The 22,437-nt window shown below is 44.0% G+C and overlaps 1 protein-coding gene across 5 annotated transcripts in view; it reads left to right on the forward strand.

Moving 5' to 3' along the window:
• GALNT18 (polypeptide N-acetylgalactosaminyltransferase 18) overlaps positions 1–7,303 on the forward strand; it is a 496,636-nt gene extending 489,333 nt beyond the window's left edge. For all 5 annotated transcript variants that reach the window (XM_039538363.1, XM_039538360.1, XM_039538358.1 and 2 more), the window contains one exon: positions 6,878–7,303. In XM_039538363.1, coding sequence (XP_039394297.1) covers positions 6,878–7,024 — 147 coding nt within the window. In that variant the 3' untranslated portion in view covers positions 7,025–7,303. The remainder of the gene's footprint in view (positions 1–6,877) is intronic.
• The last annotated feature ends 15,134 nt before the right edge of the window (positions 7,304–22,437 follow it).

Below are 22,437 nucleotides of genomic sequence, written 5' to 3' on the forward strand. Positions count from 1 at the left end.
GTTTCTAAAAGCCTTACTCTTGTTGGGTAGCACTGACTCGCAAGAGTAGCCCTATCCAGCGCAATGGGACTTCCTCTGTGAGTTGGTGCTACTCACTGCGTGTGGGGTTTGCAGAGTATATAAAATGACTCTCTCAGATGTCACAACACAAGTCTCTCACTAAAGAAAAGCTAAAAAAGAAACCTATTGTGTACAAATGCCATACAGTAAATGCAAACTCTAAAGGAAGACTGTATATTACAGCTAGTGGTTCACAACCTGGGTATATGTACCCCTGGGGGGTTGCAGAGGTCTTCTAGGGGGTACATTAACTCATTTAGGTGTTTGCCTAGTTTTACACCAGGCTACATAAAAAGCACTAGCGAAGTCAGTACAAACTAAAATTTCATACGGACGATGACTTGTTTATACTGCTCTATATACTGTAGACTGACATATAAGTACAATATTTATATTCCAATTTATTTATTTTATAATCATATGGTGAAGATAAGCATTTTTTTCAGTAAGAGTGTGCTGTGACACTTGTATTTTTATGTCTGATTTTGTAAGCAAGTCGTTTTTAAGTGAGGTGAAACTTGCGGGTACATAAGATAAATCAGACTCCTGAAGGGGGTACAGTAGTCTGGAAAGGTTGAGAGACACTGTTCTAACAGGTGGTGCTGAGTGTGCTCAACTCCTGATGAAGATTTTGATGGGATGGGAGAATGCGGGCAGAACCTGGCAGAAATATATTTATGTGAGATCCAAACCATGTAAAGGTTTGGATCTCACAGCAATGTGTACACGATAACTGCTTTAATAAAGTATTAGAGGGGTAGCCGTGTTAGTCTGGATCTGTAAAAAGCGACAGAGTCCTTTGGCACCTTATAAACTAAAAGACGTATTGGAGCATAAGCTTTCGTGGGTGAGGCAGGTATAAATATGCAGGCAAGAATCAGTCTAGAGATAATGAGGTTAGTTCAATGAGGGAGGATGAGGCCCTCTTCTAGCAGTTGAGGTGTGAACACCAAGGGAGGAGAAACTGGTTCTGTAGTTGGCAAGCCATTCACAGTCTTTGTTTAATCCTGAGCTGATGGTGTCAAATTTACAAATGAACTGAAGCTCAGCAGTTTCTCTTTGAAGTCTGGTCCTGAAGTTTTTTTGTTGCAGGATGGCTACCATTAAATCTGCTATTGTGCGTCCAGGGAGATTGAAGTGTTCTCCTACAGGTTTTTGTATATTGTATCCCTGATCATGCCACAGCACAACTGGTTGCTGAGCTCTGTGACTTTATCCTCATGCACAATTATTTCAAATTTGGTGACAATATATACCTCCAGACCAGTGACACCGCTATGGGCACCTGCATGGCCCCACAATATGCCAACATTTTTACGGCTGACCTGAAACAACACTTCCTCAGCTCTCATCCACTCACGCCCCTTCTCTACCTACGCTACATTGATGACATCTTCATCATCTGGACCCATGGGAAGGAGACTCTTGAAGAATTCCACCACGATTTCAACAGCTTCCACCCCACCATCAACATCAGCCTAGACCAATCTGCCTGGGAGGTCCACTTCCTAGACACCACGGTGCAAATAAGTGGTGGTCACATTAACACCACCCTATACCAACAACCCACTGACCACTATGCCTACCTTCATGCCTCCCGGACACACCCCACAATCCATCGTCTTTAACTAAGCGTGAGGTACAACTGTATTTGCTCCAACCCCTCAGACAGAGGCCAACACCTACAAGAGCTTCACCAAGCATTCTCAAAACTATGATACCCACACGAGGAAATAAGGAAACAAATCAGCAGAGCCAGAAATGTACCCAGAAGCCTCCTGTTGCAAGACAAGCCCAAGAAAGAAACAAACAGAACTCCACTGGCCATCACCTACAGTCCTCAGCTAAAACTTCTCCAACGCATCATCAGTGATCTACAACCCATACTGGACAACGATCCCTCACTTTCACAGGCCTTGGGAGGCAGGCCAGTCCTCGCCCACAGACAACCCACCAACCTTATATTCTCACCAGCAACCATACACTGCACCATAGTAACTAACTCAGGACCCATGCAAGAAACCTCAATGTCAACTCTGCCCACGTAGCTACACCAGCGACAACATCACGGGACTTAACCAGATCAGCCACAACATCACCAGTTCATTCACCTGCATGTCCACCAATGTAATATACACCATCATGTGCCAGGAATGCCCCTCTGCTATGTACATCGGCCAAACTGGACAGTCCCTACATAAAAGGATAAATGGACACAAGTCAGATATTAGGAATGGCAATATACAAAAACCTGTAGGAGAAAACTTCAGTCTCCCTGGACACACAATAGCAGATTTAAAGGTAGCCATCCTGCAGCAAAAAAAACTTCAGGACCAGACTTCAAAGAGAAACTGCTGAGCTTCAGTTCATTTGCAAATTTGACACCATCAGCTCAGAATTAACCTCGTTATCTCTAGACTGATTCTTGCTTGCATATTTATACCTGCCTCTGGAAATTTCCACTACATGAATCTGACGAAGTGAGTATTCACCCATGAAAGCTTATGCTCCAATACGTCTTTTAGTCTATAAGGTGCCACAGGACTCCTTGTTGCTTTAATAAAGGCATTGATAATAAACAAAAAGAGAGTAATCCATTCTTTTTAGAAACATTCTCTTTTCCCAATCTGTTATGATGTAAAATTTGCCTACACTTAAGTGCCATTGGAGAGGAAAAGGCTAGGGAGTCCTGCTTGATATGTTGCACAGCACTCAGCAGTTACTAGTAAATATCACCCTTATGGGTAGTACTGGAGCTGAAGTGGTGGCTAATATGAGGGAATTGAGCTGTTCCAGACAGCACAGAAGCTTTTAGCGAGATGAGTTTTTCTACAAAATAGAAACATGAAGGTTCAAGTCTTGTTAGAAACAAAACAGCTCTGCTTCTGAGCCCTGGGGCACGTATGCAGAGAACAATGGCTTAATCTCTCAGAGGGGCAGCAACCACACAGGTCTGGCCCTATTGAGCAGGAATATGGAAGAAAACTACTCCGAAAGCACAATAGGGGCAAGTGCAGGCTTTTTCTTAACTAAAGTGCCCTAGTGAAATAATCTAATTGATTTTTGTGTATGTCTAAAGAGATGGCTTGCTTGAGAGGTCAGTGTATTGTCTTAATGGTAGTGACAATGCACATACCATATGGTGCAAGGCCTGGAATAGACCGAGCTATATAATTCATTAAAAAAAAAATTAACTAAATAACTCTGACTCAGGACAGGCTGAAAAGCAATGAGAGAAGGAAGCCAAACCCAGGTCCTAGTAGCAAATATATTTCCAAGTCAGATCACTACTGAATGACTTTTGCAGTCTGTCTGCTTCATTACTGTTTGGAACACGAAAGCCAAATGCAAACAAAGGTGCCATTTTATTATATTCCATAGGAAGTTTACAACAAAAAAAAAAGCTATGAAAAAATGTAATGGCTTCACAAAAGATCGCATTACAGCAAACGGTGCAGTCTCCAGCTGAAGGAGGACAAATTGTCTGTCTGCGTTCAATATATATTTCAGCCTGCAACTGCTCCTCCAGCACTCATGTCCCCAGTTCAGAGGCAAAAACTCCAGAGCCCGAGCTAATAGTTCATTAGTTTCACGTGTAAAAAAAGGTGCTACGGTGCTTGAGTCTGGGGAGGGTTACTGCAGAGGAAGACAACAGACTTGCTGTCCAATTGCCTAGAATTGGAATAAAGATAATTTGAGGGCAAGAGGCAGCTGAAAGGGGAATAGAAATAGTTGGGGAATCAATAAATCCAGCCTTCACTGTGTGAATAAAAACATAATGAAAATGGTGAGGTTGAGGCCTGATGCTCCAGTAAGGTACTGAGCATCTTTTTTGGGGGGGGGGAGGGGGGCGCGGAGGGTGTTCTCGACTCCCTGTGGCAGCGTTAGGCCTTTTGACAATTGAGAGCATACACTTACAAAGCGGATTTCAGGTTTCAGAAGCACACTATTAGCATAGAGTCCTCACTGCTGAATTAACTCTATATTTCAATTCAATACATTTTGTTATGCTCAATAGCTATTGGAATGTGAGCTAAAGCAGCGTTCTGATTTATTTTATTATTTAGGTGTACCTCAAGTAAAGTCAAAGTCATTTTTCACTAACGCATTAATGATTTTCATCTGTAATCCACACACTGGTGACGTGGCATTAAAGCACAGCTGTCCCTGTGAAATCTGTCCTTTCAGAAGCTGTTCATGTGGGTTTTCTATGCACAAACCTGAGTTCCATGCTCATTTAACATACATAACGGACACCCTGTAATGCAGTGCCTCTCAACTTTTCCAGATTACTGTACCCCTTTGAGGATTCTGATTTGTCTTGCATATCTCCACGTTTCACCTCACTTAAAAACTAATCGCTTACAAAAATCAGACAAAAATTCAAAAGTGTCACAGCACACTATTACTGGAAAATTGCTTACTTTCTCATTTTTACCATATAATTATAAAATAAATCAATTGGAATATAAATATTGTACTTATATCTCAGTGTGTAGTATGTAGACCAATAAGTCATTGTCTGTATGAAACTGACTTCGCTAGTGCTTTTATGTAGCCTGTTGTAAAACTAGGCAAATATCTAGATGAGTTGATGTACCCCCAGAAAACCTCTGCATATTCTTGGTTGGGAACCACTGCATTCGGAGGCACTCAGGCCCAGATTCTCAAAGGCATCCAACTCCCATGGAATATCTGAGCTTCAGTGCCCTGCAGGATTGAGCCCCGCAAGACTAAGTCATTTCGTGCATCCTTTTTATTTGTATTATAACGTCCGCTCTTTATCTTAGATGTTGAAGCTAGTGAGCTTCCCCGTGTCAGAATAGGCCCACTTTTTTAATGTGAAAATAGCCGTTTAATTGAAATCCTTCCTGAAGGGCCTGATCCAAATCCCATTACACTCAATAGAAAGATTCTTGTTGATTTCATTCAGCTTTGGATTGGGGCCAAAGTGACAATTGGGGTGGGAGAGAGGAGCAAATGGCACGAAATTAAACTTGGACCAATTGCATGTGCCGTTCCATACAAACAATGTTATGAATTTCAAACAGTTGTAGTGCTAAGGGAGGTCTAATCTCCCAGGGGACAGCCACATGGAACTACCATTATTACTATTAATGGGAATCACACTTGTGCTGCAGTGGAGGCATATTAAGGCTGAATGCCAAGCACAGCAATCAGTGAGAACTGAATCTGAAATTCCCATCTAAACCTTTCAGAAAGGATTTATGGGAGCCCCTGATTTGAATTTTGTAGATTATACTAAAAATGGTCTCCCTTATTCAAGCCTAACCACATTTAAACTTCAGAGCTGTCAAACCTAATTATGTACCTTATTTGCCTCTCCCAAGAAAAAGGTTTTAACTGACGTTCATTTCTCAGGGGAAAAAGTGCTTATTATAACTGCTGCTCACTCCAGTCATACATATGGACACACCCCAGCACCTGCCTGAATGGTGTGGAATCATGTTCCAAATGGCATATGTTATTGCTGAACAGCCTTCCCTGGGTAACACATCTCAGCATTTCTATCACATTTCAGTTAAAATCCTTGAGGTTATTATGGCGGACATCTGTGATACTGCAACTTTATAATGTGAAGCCCAACACAGGCTTCAGCAAATTGAAGAGAAAAAACTAAATGTGAGTTTAAAAAAAAAATCGTACTAGATTTTTGTCCTCTATTGTAAACAAATACTTGACGTGTCTAGGAGCAGTTTCTGTACCTTAGCTGCATTAATCTGGGGCTGATGGCTTACACTCCAATCTTTGATTTTCAGACACCACCACTGGTAGCTAGCCTGCCTGCATGAGAGAAACTTTTTCTTCAGGTCACTGTGCTAATTACCCTGTAAACCTTGGAAGAATGGTGTTAATACATCACAATTATCATTGTTAAACCAAGGAGAGGAACAAATTGCACCCTGAATTGAAGGAAAACTAGTAATTTGTCATCTATCTACAATTAATCCCCTGGTGACTCTAACCCTAGCAATTTAGGGTCTGATCCTGCTCCCAGTGAAGTCAAAGAGAGCAAAATTAGGCCTTTAATTTGGAATATACAGGCTGCAAACTGAATACAGAACTGACACGGTATGTAAACAACATGTGATTAATTATGACGTCAATAGATAGCCTAGGCATCATTTGTAAACAACATTCTAGACCTTGAGATCTGGCAAGTACAGGACTTACTGGGTCAGATCGTTGGCTCTGTTAGAGCAGCTAGATGCTGCTCCAGTAGTGCAAAGGAGCGACGAAGCCTGAACAGGGAGGGCCTGGGTAGTACAGATTCATCTTGCTGGCTCTCCAGCATCCAGTTTAAGGGGAATGGGCAGACTGCTGCTGTATTCTCTCCCCAGATACTGGAACAGAAGCCTTGGGGCTGCTCTAAGGGCTTGTCTACACTGACACTTTACAGCATGGCAACTTTCTCGCTCAGGGGTGTGAAACCCCCCCCCCCCCCAGCGCTGCAAGTTTCAGCGCTGTAAAGTGCCAGTGTAGACAGTGCACCAGCACTGGTACTATTCCTCTCATGGAAGTGGGGTTTTTATAGCACTGAGAGAGCTCTCTCCAAGTGCTATAAAAGATGTGCCCTGAACTAGCCCCTGGATCGCCCCAGGATCCATAAAGGTAGTGTAAAGCCACCTTCTCTCCCCAATCTAACACTACAGTGCACCTCAGTCTGGCCTCTTCCACAGTAAATAACCATTCAAAGATGGACTTTTGATTGCTAGTCTAACATGAAACATCACACATTAAAGACTTGGCATTAATCAAAACTGGTTTTCCTTTTCTTTTTTTTTTCCCCCCCAAGGGAGGTCCAATCCAGAACAGAAAATCCAAGCGTTGCCTGGAGTTACAGGAAAACAGTGACAATGAATTTGGATTTCAGCTGGTCCTTCAGAAATGCACTGGCCAACGCTGGTCTATAACAAATGTCCTGAAAAGCTTGTCATCCTAACTGATTCTAAGAAACTCTTAATTCAGTCCTTTTGCTACTGTGTAGCAAATGTTGCAATGTTGCCTGCTGTACTGTATCTTTTCTTCCCCTCCTCTCCCCCCCCCCCCCTTTGATTCTTTTTTGCGAGTGTGTGGAAATCAGGTTTGTGGGCTGAAAATATGGACTTTTCATAATGACATTTTCATGGCATTTATAGAGATGCTGAATGACCGGTGATGGTAGTCTATCCTAAAATATTTTGCAAATGTAAATAGGGAACAAATGGAGAATATTTATAACTCTGACAATAAAATTTTATTGGTTTAAAAAAAAACCCAATTCCACTGCCTCTGTCTCTTTTGGGGATCAGTTTGAAAACAAGTCAGTCTGAACATTTTCATTGGTTAGGGGTCATCCTAGCAAGAGGCTTAGCACTTTCAACTCTAAGGATGAAATCCTGGCCCCACTGAAGTGAATGGTGCTTTGCCAGTGGGGCTGGGATTTCACCCCTAATGACTTATCAAGAGGGATGGATTCTCAGTGCCACACTGGATCCTATCCTGCCAAGGTCATGGGGATGCAATAGGCACCATCTAGTGGTTATGAAGCAAGTAAAGCTGGGTTATAGCCATTCTGTAGTAATCGGTAACATTTGCTTCCCTGCATTCTTATGAAATCAACTTTACAAAACCAAAAAGCAGCCTTACATCAAAGTGTTCATTTCAGTTTAAAAGTCAGTATATGATACTTTTGCACTGCAACGGGGTGGCAGGGAAGGAGAAGTTGTTCTCTATTCAAAATGTACATCACTACTAAGGTGACACCAGTATCATAAGCATTAATGATTATGGCTTATGGTTTCTCTGGGTAAATGAAGTAATGGCTGGAGACTTATGGGATTACTTATAAATTGGACTGCGAGTCAAACAGTAAATTTAAAGCTAAGCTGCTGCTTGCGACAGCTGTAATTTTCTTGCTCCTTCAAGGGGGCTCTATTTTTTTCTTAGGAAGGATGGTGGGGCAAAGCACTAGAAGAAAGACTTAAAATCTGCTGCAAGAGAAGGCAGAGTCACAACAGGGATCAATTCACGTTCCCATCTCGTTAACATGATTCAGAATAATACAGAGATAGTTACCTCTTCATCTAAGAGCGCATGCAGACTGGTGCACTTCTACAGTGCAAAAGGAGTTGGGGAGCTGCAGAAGGAGGATGGAATTTTCAAAGCATTCAGCACTGACCTAACTCGGCTTCCCAGGGGAGTTGCCCCGTCAGATTCAATGGGAACAGATGCAGGCTTGCACTGACCACTCTTGAAAACCCTAGCCTGTGCAGTGTGAAATGCCACTGGTTGGAGGCTCCCTGCAGGAGTTACACAGGGAAGGGTTGGGGAAGGAGGGACACACCAGGGGAGTGGAAGGGACAGTGCTGGAGGGTCATCAACTTGGATCCTTTGTTCCTTCCCAGGCATAGAGACAGTGTGCTAAGACCATGGAGTCCTCTTCAGCACTGAGACTGCAGTAGCAGCTGCACTCTAGCCCATGGGACTGTTTTTCCTCTCCCATTTCTCCCTCCCCTAAGACAAGTTATTCAGACCACACCGGGGTGATGATTTGGGGTAATGGCAAAGCAGCAGCTGCAGTGGGAAACGAGCACACTTTCAGTATAGAGTTTGCCTTTTTCCATTGTTTACCTTTAGTGTAGTTTGGTTTTACTTCCTACCCCACCTTACCCCTTCTTGACATGTGGGCAGAGTAGACCAGTGTTTAGACATAGGACCAGATGCCAGGACACTCTTTGTAACACTGTCAATGACTCTGTGAATTTGGAAAGTCCTGGAAGCAAAATTTGGCCAATGTTGTCAATGGAAAGAATCTAACAGCCAGGATTTCCATTTATGCTGTTTACTATGTGCTGCTGCTGTTTTTGCAAGTTAACTGTGTGGCGCTCCGAAGAGAATCTCTAGCACCACTACTGCCCCCTGCGGCCTCTGATGTTCCAGAGGTACCCCCATTACCCCCACACTGGTTTCTTTAGAGACACTGCAGAAGTAAGACTATAGCATCATACTAACAGGTACCACCATTGGGCTGCTCCTTCCCCGGTGGGACATTCTAATACTCTTCTAAACAGCTACTAAAGCACAGTCCTGAGTACATCTCCTTAGCCCAATGTGAGGCATCTTGCTGTGGCCAGCAGCTTTCTCTACAGCACTGAGATGTTGTCCAGTATAGCCACAAAGTAATAGCACAGCCAGTCACTTGGCAGCAGCCACTACAGTTCAGTGTAACACCAGTACTTTCATTATAACCTTTTGTTTTCATATGTGCATAATTTTCTTTTTAAAAAATCTGCTTTTTCACTGATTCTTTTGTCTCAGCCCAGATGTTAATTTTTTTTTTCGGTTGATGAAAAGGAGATGTGAGGAAGTACCTGCAACCCCTTTTCTGTTGAAACATATACACTTTTGCAGCATTAAGACACATTTCTCACCAACAACAGAAAAACTGCTGAATTCAAAAATGGCAAATGGCTTTTGGGCTGGGGTGGAGGGAGAAACAACAAAAATCAAATAATAAGGAATTGGAAGAATATCGCTAACTGAAACACAGCATAATACACCAAAAAATGCCAAGTATCAGGGGGTAGCCATGTTAGTCTGTATCCACAAAAACGACGAGGAGTCCAGTGGCATCTTAAAGACTAACCGATTTATTTTGGTAAAAAACCCACTTCTTCAGATGCATGGAGTGAACATTACAGATGTAGGCATTATTGCACACGAAGAGAAGGGGGTTACCTTACCAAAAATGGCAGTTGCTTTCTACCTTCCCACTAACTGCTGGTTTTATCAATTGCTTTTTGATAAACGTGCTGCTCTCTGGCTAACCTGTCCTTCCGGAAAATGTCTCCCCCAAAAAGGTGTGAATTTGCCTTTTTCTTATTGCATTCACCTAAGTGAGGTGTGACGTGTACTTCAGCCTGTAGCACTTGGGCAGTTACATCAGTGTTGTGTGGGGGAGGCAGAGGAGAGGGCTGTTAGTTGGGAACTCACTGACTGATCACTGAGTTTTGTTTCCTTTTGGTTTTATATAGAGGTGAATTACCTCTCTTTTATTATTCTATTTGCTCCCTTTTTATTATATTGTTTGCTACTTTAAGTGGCAATCAGAACCTCTCCTGAAGACTATAATGTGCCAAACTGCCTCCTACAGACTGGCTTCACATTCAGGGCCACACTATTCTTAGTATCATTGTTCTTAATAGCTGTTTAATAAGTCTCAGCAGTTTGTTTATGTAAGCGTATCCCTCTGCTATATATAGTTACCACACAGTGGTGACTAGGCATGCAGCAGAATCTTTCTTCTATGTACAGGGACAGGTGAAGGTACCACTGATATCTGTGATAACAATTGGTGAAGGTTGACTATACCGCCTATATTCTGTGGGCCAAGTTCTGAGGTCCTTAGGCTTTCTTTGGACAAGTAACTGAAGTTTCCAGATCACAGGCCCTGATACTAATGGGGGACTTCAATCACCCTGACACCTGCTGGGAGAGCAATACAGGAATGCACAGACAATCCAGGAAGTTTTTGGAAAGTGTTGGGAACAACTTCCTGGTACAAGTGCTGGAGCAACCAACTAGGGGCAGAGCTCTCTCCTCTTGACCTGCTGCTCACAAACAGGGAAGAATTGGTAGGGGAAGTAGAAGTGGGTGGCAACCTAGGCAGCAGTGACCATGAGATGGTTGAGTTCAGGATCCTCACAAAAGGAAGAAAGAAGAGAAGCAAAATATGGACGCTGGACTTCAGAAAAGCAGGCTTTGACTCCCTTAGGGAACTCATGGGCAGGATCCCCTGGGAAGCTAATATGAGTGGGCAAGGAGTCCAGGAGAGCTGGCTGTATTTTAAAGAAGCCTTATTGAGGGCACAGGAACAAACCATCCTGAAGTGCAGAAAGAATATGGCAGACAACCAGCTTGGCTTAATAGTGAGCTTAAACTCAAAAAGGAAGCTTACAAGAAGTGGAAATTTGGACAGATGACTAGGGAGGAGTATAAAAATATTGCTAGAGCGTGCAGGGGTGTAATCAGGAAGGCTAAGGCACAATTGGAGTTGTAGCTAGCAAAGGATGTGGAGGGTAACAAGAAGGGTTTCTACAGGTATGTTAGCAACAAGATGAAGGTCGGGGAAAGTGCGGGACCCTTACTGAATGGGAGAGGCAACCTATTGACATGATGTGGAAAAAGCTGAAGTAATCAATGATTTTTTTTGCCTCGGTCTTCACAGACAAGGTCAGCTCCCAGACTGCTGTACTGGGCAACACAATATGGAGAGGAGGTGAGAAGCCCTCAGCGGTGAAAGAACAGGTAAAGGACTATTTAGAAAAGCTGGATGTGCACCGGTCCATGGGTCCAGATCTAATGCATCCAAGGATGCTGAGGGAGTTGGCTGATGTGATTTCTTCCAGCCTGGAAGAAATACTAAGCATATCATACGGTACAGCACAGTCCATTCACTAGGGATGCAACTGGAAAGGGCAAAACAGATTTTGCTTTTCTCTTACACTCCTAGACACAATTGTCCTTTACAACAGCTACTTTGTGTGTGTGGGGGGGGTGTTTATGAGCACTATTATGGTTTGAAGGGCGAGAGATGGTGAGAGATGGCAAAAGTAGAAAGGAGAGAGAAGAACTACAATCTGTTTTATTCCATCCCAGTTTCAATGGCTCTCCACACAGTATGGGCAATTTTTTTAACTGAACCAGTCCACAAAAGACCTTAGTCTGAATCCTAACCACACTGCAACCACTATGTTCAGGGACCAGAGAAAACACTTAGCAGAGCCAAGTGTTTCATCTCCCCCAGCAGTAAACAAGTCAAATTCTGTTGTGCAGCCACGACTCCCCCTGAAATTAATTCTGCTCTGATCTGCATGGCTGCAGCGCCTATTGATTCCCATAGGGCTTGTATCTGTGGGACTGAGAGCAGAACTTGGCCCAAGATCTCTAAAACTGAACATAGACCAGGCTAACCTCATCCATCCAGGGTAAGAACACGGTAGTTAATGGGGTTATACCAAGATCAAATTTAGATCTCGCGACATTTAAAAAAAAATTATACATCTAGGCTTGAAACTGCACTTTTTAATGTAATGGTTTAAGCTTTATTTTAAAATTTTAAAAAAGCCTACACACGACCCATAGGGTATGTTTTACTTTTTGTCAAACACTTACATATTTTAATATCATGGCTTATAGGAAAGGAGCAACAGCATTACTAGTCTTTATTTGTATTATGGTAGCACTCATAACCCCATCCAGATTGGGGCCCCACTGTGCTAGGTGCTCTCCACACCTCGGCAGACACAGTCCCTGTCCTGAGTCCAGGACCGGCCCTCAACATTTTGGCACCTGAGGCAGGGAGCTCAAATGACGCCCCCATGCCCCCTCGCTTGGGCCAAAACTTTGAAAGGTCTCAATTCTGCCTTCTTCCTGTTTTACTCCTCTCATGCTTCTGCTCTGCTACCTACCCCAATACAGGAGAACTAACAACTTAAAATGCCTGGTTCAAAAATTTTAAGTAACACTTACATTTGCTGTTCAGGCATTTGAAAGTTAACTTTTCTTGTCTGCATAGTAAACAGTGGCATTTTTATCTGTTTGAATAATCAAAGTGGTGCTTTCCGTGCCTTCTTGGGTGCAAAGATTTGAACTGCTCCCTGAAGGTCCACAGTCTGGGCCAGCTCATCAGGGCCACCCAGAGGATTCAGGGGGCCTGAGGCAAAGCAATTTCAGGGGCCCCTTCCATAAAAAAGTTGCAATGCTATAGAATATTATATTCTCATGGGGGCCCCTGTGGGGCCTGGGGCAAATTGCCCCACATGCTCCCCTTCCCCCCGGGAAGCCCTGCAGCTTATGCTCTATTGAGATGGTTGCAAAGCCGACCAGCCTCTCCTGTGTCCTTGTGGAGCGTCGATGTGTTTTTATTAACTTCAGCTTGGAGAAGCTGTGTTCTCCACTGACAACTGTTACAGGAAGTGTTAGAAGTATGCACAGAGCAACAAAAGCATTTGGAAAGAGGGTGGTCATCATATTTGTGCACATATATTCCAGAACAGCCTTTGGAGTTGATCCTGCTGAAATATATCTTTGAAAGAGCTTTCAGTTCATCACCTAAATCACTTGCATCAGTATCACGCATGTCATCACATGTCAACACTGTCTCTAGTGCCCTGCATTGCTGGTGTAGGTCTTCTTCAGGTATAGTGAGGAATTTTGGAATATCATACAACATCCCAAATATACTGCTGTTTCTTGAGCTGCATGAAACGTTCTTCAACTGACTGTATTGCACAATCTAGCACCTGGTTAAACAATTCAACTTTGAATTGTTGTTTGGGGTCTCTTATGGGATTATCCTGTGCCTCGTAATCAAAATGTCGTCTTCTTCGGTGACTCTTGTATTCTTGAATGGGTGGGAAAATAGCTTCAGTGTGAAGTTCCTCTGCCAACTTCTGTGCACTCTTCAGAACATTTTGAAACCCCTCATCTGACCGGTAAGACTGTAGGTGTGACTTTGCTTTGTCCAGTTGTTCCATTGCTCCAGATATATCGAGGTCAACACCTTGGAGTCTCTTGCTTACAACATTTAGTTCAAACAGTATGTCATGCCGCAACACTAAGCTACACAGAAATTTGAAGTTATATATGTTTCTGATGATTCCATTTCCCTCTGCCACTGTTCTCCCACGAACAGTTCCTGTCATAGCATTATCCTCCATAATGGCAACTATGGCATCATCTATCTTCCCAATTTGGTGTTTGATGGGCTTTATCGCCACCACTCGACTTTCCCATCGTGTGGCACTCAGTGGTTTCAGTGTCAGAGAGGATGTTCCCAGATGTTGCTTCAAAATTTGCTATCGATGAGTTGATGCAAAGAAAGTATGTAGATTAAATTCAGCAGCCTCACTAGAAGCTGATGCTGCATCACTGACCACCAAGTTCAATGAATGAGAACTGCCTGGGACAAAAAAAGCTTGAGGGTTTAACTCTCGGATCCGAGTCTGCACTCCTCTGTTCTTTCCTCTCATGTTGGCACCATTATCGTAGCCCTGACCTCTCATGTCAGCTATCGCAATTCCCGTCTCTTCCAGCTTTTTAAGAAGCACATTTGTCATATCAGCTCCTGCAGTATCATCAATGTCAATAAATTCTAGAAAGTGCTCTTTGACAGTTACCATTGCAGGGACATTTTCACTAGGTTCTGTTGTTGTTACAAAACGCACCATTAAAGTAATCTGTTCCGTATGGCTGATGTCAGGTGTGCAGTCCAGAATAACAGAGTAATATCTTGCTGACTTCAGATCTGCCACAATCTTCTGTTTGACTTTTGTTGCCAGTAACTGTATGATCTCATTTTGAATTGTTTTTCCAAGGTAGTGGTGTGTGTACATTTCTTGGGTGGTGAGTCTTCTGCTCCTGGAGTACAGCATCAAACGCAGCCATCAGCTCCACAATTTTAAGGACGTTTCCATTGTTTGGCACATACAGCTGATCTGAAGTGCCACACAGTGCTAGGTTTCGGATTGCAAGCATTCTCACAATGGCAATGAGCCTTTTCAGAACATTTTGCCAGTAAAAAGACTCTGATGCAATCTCCTCTTGATGCTGATCATCTGTGGTGGCCTTTAACCTTAGTCTCATTTCAAACTCTTTCCACCTATGGAATGCTCTCTGGTGATGTGCTGCCTTCTCATGGCATGCCAAATTTCTAGCCAGATTTTTTCAGTCCTTTGTTCCTGTAGAACCCAATGTGGCTGGAACATTAGACTGGAAGAGTTTGCAACAAAAACAGTATGTAGCATTCTGGGCTTTGGGGTACATACGCCATGGCCTCTCCAATTTGTACCAATTTGGGGATTTCACGCCAGTAATGTGTTGGATGGAAACTTCTATTTTCATTGCCTTTGGGGAACATGAAGTTTTTCACTTGCTGTGGCTCATGCAGTCCCTCAGGCTACTGCTCAAGTGGGTCCACAGTCCTGGATCATCTAGACTTAAGGAACTAAACTCAGCAGCAGCTGTTTCTTGTGCCTCCACCACACTCTTTTCTGATCTACACTTTTCTTCAGGAATGTGCATGGTTACATCCATTTGAGATGGAGATATGTATGCTGCACTAGCTGCCAGGTCACCTGCACTCTGACTAACTGGAAGATCAGGCATCTCGTCAGCGCACTCATCCTCACTGGGGCCAGAAGGCTCACCGTGTCTATGTATCTCAGGAGAGCTCCTTCCTGCTTAGATAGAAAAGCTTCCTTTGCTTTCTTTCTTTTTCTGAATGCTGCCCCAGAGGGGCGTTTTCTTCTTTTGCTCATGACTGCTGTTCTGTACCAGCTATAATGGCTCTCCACACTCAGTTGAAGGGGACAAATAAGCAGGCTGGTAGCAGGGCCTGAGTGAGGGAAGATATCAGCATCTAACTGGCTCCTACTACTTCAGTTGACTGCCTGTTCTCCTCAAGTGGGTTCAGGGAAGCAGCAGGAAACAGGAAGCTCCCTGAGAAACTAGTGTTAATCAGTCCAGGCTCCCGGGGGTGCTAGAGAGGTACATAGGAGGCTCCTCCTCCTCCTCTCTCTCCCTGCAGCTTGTGCTGCTTTCTGTTATTCCCTCTCACCTTTTCTCCTGCCTGCCTGTTATGTCTCTTGTGCCCTCCTTCCTCCAGCACAGCACTCCACCATCTCTGTGCATCTAGAGCAGAGAGAATACATATGCACCAGCAGCAGACATAATTTTCTACATTCTGGGTCATAGTGGCGCCTCTCCCCCTAGTCTGGCACCTGAGGCGGCCGCCTCAGTTCACCTCATGGTAAGGCCAACCCTGTCTGAGGCACTTACAACAAAATTGTATTGAGGTGAATTATAACCACACCTTTATATACGACACCCACAATACCTTTGCCTACTCCTGATACTAACAAATTATTTTTTCTCCAGGCCATGTTCTACAAATAGGCCTGGATTCAGTAAAACACTTAAGCCTGTACTTTGCTTTAGTGGTTTGGGGCACAATGAGGTTTTCGTCCATGACTAGAGCTCTCATGCACTAGAGTAATACAAATAAATAGTAATGACAAAAAAAATCCCCCATCAAATAGCAAATAGATAATGGGACTACTTATGTACTTAAAGTTAAGCACATTCGTAAAAACTTTGCTGAATCAGGCCCTTTAGGCCATCAGAACAACAACAGATTTTCTTCCATGAGCATATTTTCTTGGGAGAGACACAGAACAGGATTAGGATAACTACACTGTATAGGATAACTACAGTGTATCCTCTGCTAACTCTAAATCACAGACATCTCTTTATGATACTTTTAGTTTTTAATTACACAGAGGGCTAGTGATGAGTAAAGCATTTCCTTCTGCATAGCTACTAAACAATACATGTATTTAAGACATGGAAGAAAAATTATACCCTTTTCAGTGTTACAGAACATTGCCGAGTCGTCTGCCTCAGTAGACTCAGGCATCCCTAAAATTGCCTTTTTCAAGATGAACAGAAACTTAAAAAAAAAAAAAAACTACATTAAAACAGTTATGGAAGTACAACTGACACACCATAAAGTTAACTGTGAACCAGTTAAAATTCACCCCTCCTTTGCTTACCCGCCAAGTCATGAATTTACAGAACTACGGAAATCAAAAATAGAAAAAGCCAGTGCAATCAGCTTGTTCCTCTCCTTGCAGTGCAGAATTGCTCCCCATAGCATTTTGAGTGCTTTGTCTAGTCTAGTGTCAAATAATACAAGCGATGGTGCTTCCACCAATCCACTGAGAAGATCATTCCATATAACACATCTGACTCTTAGGAAATTTAACCAAAATTGTCTTTTACTGAGGTAGTTGTTGGTTTGTTTTTAACCATTGCTCCTAGTTATAAGTTGTCAAAACAATTCCTGCTCTTCCTTTGTGCTTATTCCTCTTCAGGAACTTGTAGACAGTTACCGTTAGCTCCCAACCTGCTTTGCCTCAATTTGCATTCCACCATATTATACATATTAGGCCATCACTTACAGTTTGTTTTCAAGGCTAAATCATTTTTGTGAGAGAGAGACAGAGAGAGCATGAAAAAGCCAAGCAAATGGCCCATTGAGGGGTGGAGGAGCTGCTGAGCCTAGGTTACATCACTTCCGCCTCTCTTGCCACTCCAGGTGTCCCCTCATGTTATCTCTGTTTGGTGCTGGGGGTGTGGCTACAAGAGATTAGCCATTTGTTATTTCAACATCATTCCCCTCCAGACATACAGGGAAATGGGCCTGGGGATTAATGCTGACTATGTCAGCATGACTTTTTGAGGGAAACCTCTTCACATCCTTTAGGCGAAGGCTGAATGATGCTGGCCAATGTTGGTGATCCTATGGTAGTGTGGCTCAAGCTGATCTCCATTCACTTAGCATGGAGTATCCTATCCTCTGTGCAAATGCCAAGTGCTCCAAAGATGCGCAAGAACTGCAGAATTTCATCACAAATATGGAACCATTCATGGGCTTGGAGGGACAGCTTCTTGCTTGTGTGCATGCACACACATACCCTGAGGGGATCACTCCCAGGACAAAACTCTGCAATTTGGCCTGAACTAGCCCTTCCATGGATTTTCTCCACCAAAGGGATATCTGGTCTTCAATCCTTACTTTGGCAAATTCCTGCTGACTCCCACTGTTTCTTCTGAGTTCCCTCCTATTTGTCATCATCTTCCTGGGACTAAGTTGCTCAGAATGAATCCTCCTACCTCAGGGGTGGGCAAACTATGGCCCGGGGGGCACATGCAGCCCTTCAGATGTGTTAATCTGTCCCTCAAGCTCCTGCCGGGGAGCAGGGTCCGGGGCTTGTCCCACTCCATGTGTGCTGTGGCTCTGCACGGCTCCCAGAAGCAGCAGCATGTCCCCTTTCCAGCTCCTATGTGTAGGAGCAGCCTGGGCCTCCGCATGCTGCCCCCAACCTAAGCGCTGCCCCTCCAGCTCCCATTGGCCAGTAACCACAGCCAGTGGGAGCTGCAGGGGCGGTACCTGTGGACTGGCAGTGTGTAGAGCCACCTGGCCGTGTTTCCGTGTAGGAGTGAGAGGGGGGACATGCTGCTGCTTCCAGGAGCTACTTGAGGTAAGCACTGCTGGGAGCCTGCTCTCCGACCCCCTCCAGTGCCCCAACCCCCTTCCCCAGCCCTGACTTCCCTCCCGCCCTCCAAACCCCTCGGTCTCACCCTCCTGCACCCCAGAGCCCACACCCCCAGCTGGAGCCCTCACCCCCCACCTGCACCCCAACCCCCTGCCCCAGCCCTGAGCCCCCTCCCGCACACTGAACTCCTCATTTCTGGCCCCACCCCAGAGCCCTCACCCCCTCCCACACCTCAGCCCCCAATTTCCGGAGCATACAGGGCCAGGCAGGTGCAACGATGTTTCGCACCCTAGGGTATACTTCCACCTTGCACCCTCCCCCGTCCCCGAGCCCCCGCCCTGAGGAGCCCCCTTGCGGCAGCTCCCCACCCTTCACCCTCTGCCCTGAGGCGCCCCCCCACCCCAGCTCACCCCTGCTCCGCCTCCACCCCGAGCATGCTGTCGTTGCATCACTTCTCCCGCCTCCCAGGCTTGTGGTGCCAATCAGCTTAGGTGCCGGAAGCCTGGGAGGCGGGAGAAGTGAAGCAGCCACGGCGTGCTCAGAGAGGAGGCGGAGCAGGGGTGAGCTGGGGCAGGGAGTTCCCCTGCGTGCCGCCCCCCCCCTTACTTGCTGCAGGCGGCCCTCCCCGCACTTCCCTGCCCCAGCTCCCTCCGCTTAAATGCCAGCGGTAACTGGGGCAGCCGAAGATCCAGCCGCCGTGGTTGCTGCCGAAGAAAATGCCGCCCCCAAAATCCTAGTGGCCTAGGCGACTGCCTAGGTCGCCTAAGTGGTTGCACCGGCCCTGTTCATGGCCTGACATACAATTTCCATACCCAGATGTGGCCTTCATGCCAAAAAGTTTGCCCACCCCTGCCCGACCTAGTACTGGTGTTAGTGTTGCCATCCATAGTTAAGGGAGAAGCAAAGAATTTTGAAATCATATTTTGGCAAGTCAAAAGTCTACTAATTCATCTTTAAGGAATTTAAGTCATCATTAACCCCTTGACATGAGGATTCTGGATTTCCAGTGCCTGGGCAGAAAAGGGGTTCTCATTCAACATATCACCTTTCATTTGAACTTCTTCAGATAAACTGGCACAACGATCAAGAGCAACGTTGTTCAAGCTATAATAAACAGAATAGATGTCACATGTCATTTTGGACTAGATTGAACCAACTACTTCAGAGATCTACAGAAAATCAAATGTCAGGATTTCAAAAGGTGTTTTGTAATAAAATGTGCTAGGAATATATATAACACAAACAAAAGCTTTGTTTACTGGCTGTTACGGTTGCATCAGGATACACCTCATCCAGCCAATACCTTAAACACATGGAAATACTGAGTTAAAAAGGGAAAGACTTAATTCCTTTTCACCTTTATAATGCTGTCAATAATGCACTCCAACACTCCACATCTCCACCAGATGCCAAAAAGCAATACAGATCTGTCTCAAATTCGCACTCTAATGCAAAGCCTTAATGGTGATGTCAGCAAGGAAAAGGCAGAATAACACCCCAAATGCATGCCACATGTGACCATCAGATAGGGTTGAAAAAGACTTGGGTAAGTTCATGGAGGATAGGCCGTTAGCCAGCATGGTCAGGGATACAACCCCATGCTCTGGGTGCCCCATAACTACAGCTTGCTAGAAGCTCAGCCTGGATGACAGGGGCTGGATCACTCAAATTGCCCTGTTCTGTTCTCTCCCTCTGAAGCACATGACACTGGCCACTTTTGGAGACAGGATACTGGGCTAGATGGACCACTGGTCTGACTCAGTGTGGCTGTGCTTATGTAGAAATCAACTGTAGCACTAAGATTCTGCATTACGATGTTTTTTCCTCAGGATTTGCTCAATAGTGTCTCATGTGTTGTTTTTTCCCCCACACCCTTTTATCACTAAGATGCATAAAAGTGTGTGGAACAATACTTGAAAGGGTGTCTCACAGCCATTTGGAAATGGCAATGGAATGTATTTATTGACAAATTAACTTTACATGTGAGCTACAAGTGACAGAAATTTTTTCTGCATTCAATCATTATGCATGATCTCACACAGAATTTACTATGATAAAGCATCTGATGAGCTCTTTTCTTGCCATAAGAATACAGTTTTTCCAATATAATTTGTGTTTTTATTTCCACTGAATAATCTTCAGTTGAAGGGAGCATGATAGGACAGAACTTCACACACACAGTGAAAGGTGCCAAATTACCAGCCCAGCACACAGGGGCCAGATTCTCAGTCAGTTTGGAAGGGGAAGGATGGTCATGATGTTAAAGAACCAGACTGGCACTCAGAAGATGATGGCTCCATTCCCATCCCTGAACCACATTTCCTGCTTCACCTTCAGCAAGGTCACAATCAGTCAGTGCCCCAGTTCCCCATCAGCAGAATGAGGTTAAGTGCAACGATTTTACAGACGCATGAGGATTGTTGGCAACCAGTGGCATATGTATGCAAATCACCGACTGAGGCAGAAACCAGATATGCACAGATCAAAAAGGAGCTTTTAGGAATATTGGTTGCCTGTGAGAGATTCAATCAACATATTTATGGACAGAGAGTGGAAGTTGAAATGGACCACAAGCTCCTGATGGTGTTATTTAATAAACTGCTAAATGATTGTACCTTAAGGATTCAAAGAATGATAATAAAGCTGCAAAGGTATGATTTCGTTGTGACCTATATGCCTGGTAAACTCATGTTAACTGCAGATGCACTTTCCAGAATAGTGGCTTCCATGAAACTAGGGAAAACTTTAGAGTGAGAGATGCAAGCCTAGGTAGATTTGATTGCAAAGTCAATTCCCATAGTTAACAGGAAACTGCAAGAAAGAAGAGAGAAAATGGAGAAAGATTAATCATTGGGAACCCTTAAAGAAGTGATAATTAAAGGGTGGCCTGTCCATGTAGAAGAGGCTATTGGAGCTGCGGACATAAACTTACTGTGATAGATGGGGTGCTTTTCAAGGGCAGAAAGGTTGTAACTCCAATGAGCCTCTGAAAAGAAATGCTACAGAAGATCCACGAGGGTCATTTAGGAATTGAGAAGTGCTAACAACAAGCATGAGAGGTGCTGTATTGGCCGTGGATCAATCATGACATTGCTAATGTGGAAGGAAACTGCTTTTCCTTGAAATACAAGCCATGCCAACAAGCAGAGCCAGTGAGACCTCATCCAGTTCCACAAAAGCCTTATGAAAAGGGCAACAGAGACTTATTTACCTGTCAATCAAAGCATTATTTAATAGTCACAGAATACTATTCTCTGTATCCAGAAATGTGCACACTGCACAGTACTAATAGTAAGTCAGTGATAGCTGGCATAAAGGGAATCGTCTCAAGACATGGAATTCCAGATGAAGTCTTTGGCAATAATGGGCCACAATTTTTCAGTGTAGATTTTAGGCAATTTGCCATAGATTGGGATTTTCATCACAAAACATCAAGGCCAAATTACTCCTAATCAAATGTGGAAAGGTCCATACGGTCAGTAAAGTCTCTTATGAAAAAGACTTTTGACAGTGGGGTGATTTGTATAAAGCTTTATTGGTTTACCCAAGTAGACCTCTGGAGAATGGCTTTTTTCCAGCTTAGCTGTTAATGGGAAGAAAGACCAGATCTAATTTGCCAGTTACTGATAACTTGCTGAAATCTCATAACAATGAAACCATATGGAAGATGAAAGAAAATCAGAAGTGGAAGCAGAAATATTATTTTGACAAAAGGGCCCATAATCTCCGATCTCTTAACCCAGGTGTTAGAGGTGTGATTCCTTGGGCACATGCTAATATTTGGGGCCAAAGAGGTACCGTTAAAGAACAGCTGCATCTAACGTATTATGCAATCCAGACAGACCAGGGGAACACATTTCGATGTAATCAAAGGGATTTACGAGTAATCTCAGAAAGTCCCAACACATTGACAGTAGATGTGGACTCTGGCATTTCCCAGCTGACTGATCCTTTATCAATGCACAGAGGAGAAACTGTCAAGGAACAAGAAAACAACTCAGACGTTAATGAAAAGCTGATACTGAGAAGATCAGAGCAGGATATTAAACATCCTGAAAGATTCATAGAGACTTGCTAACCTGCCTGGAGAAGGGGTATTTGAGGAAGGTGAGTGGTAAAGACTCATTTGAGAGTGACGTGTTGATAACCTCTCCTCTCTAGGTAGTTGACACATTGGGTTTATAGAAATGTATTCGATGGGTTGAGAATGTAATGTGTGTGTTATTAGATACATTATTTATATATAAGAGTTAAT

This window comes from Mauremys reevesii, linkage group 4 (assembly GCF_016161935.1).
Source record: "Mauremys reevesii isolate NIE-2019 linkage group 4, ASM1616193v1, whole genome shotgun sequence".
NCBI classification, from domain to species: Eukaryota; Metazoa; Chordata; order Testudines; family Geoemydidae; genus Mauremys; species Mauremys reevesii.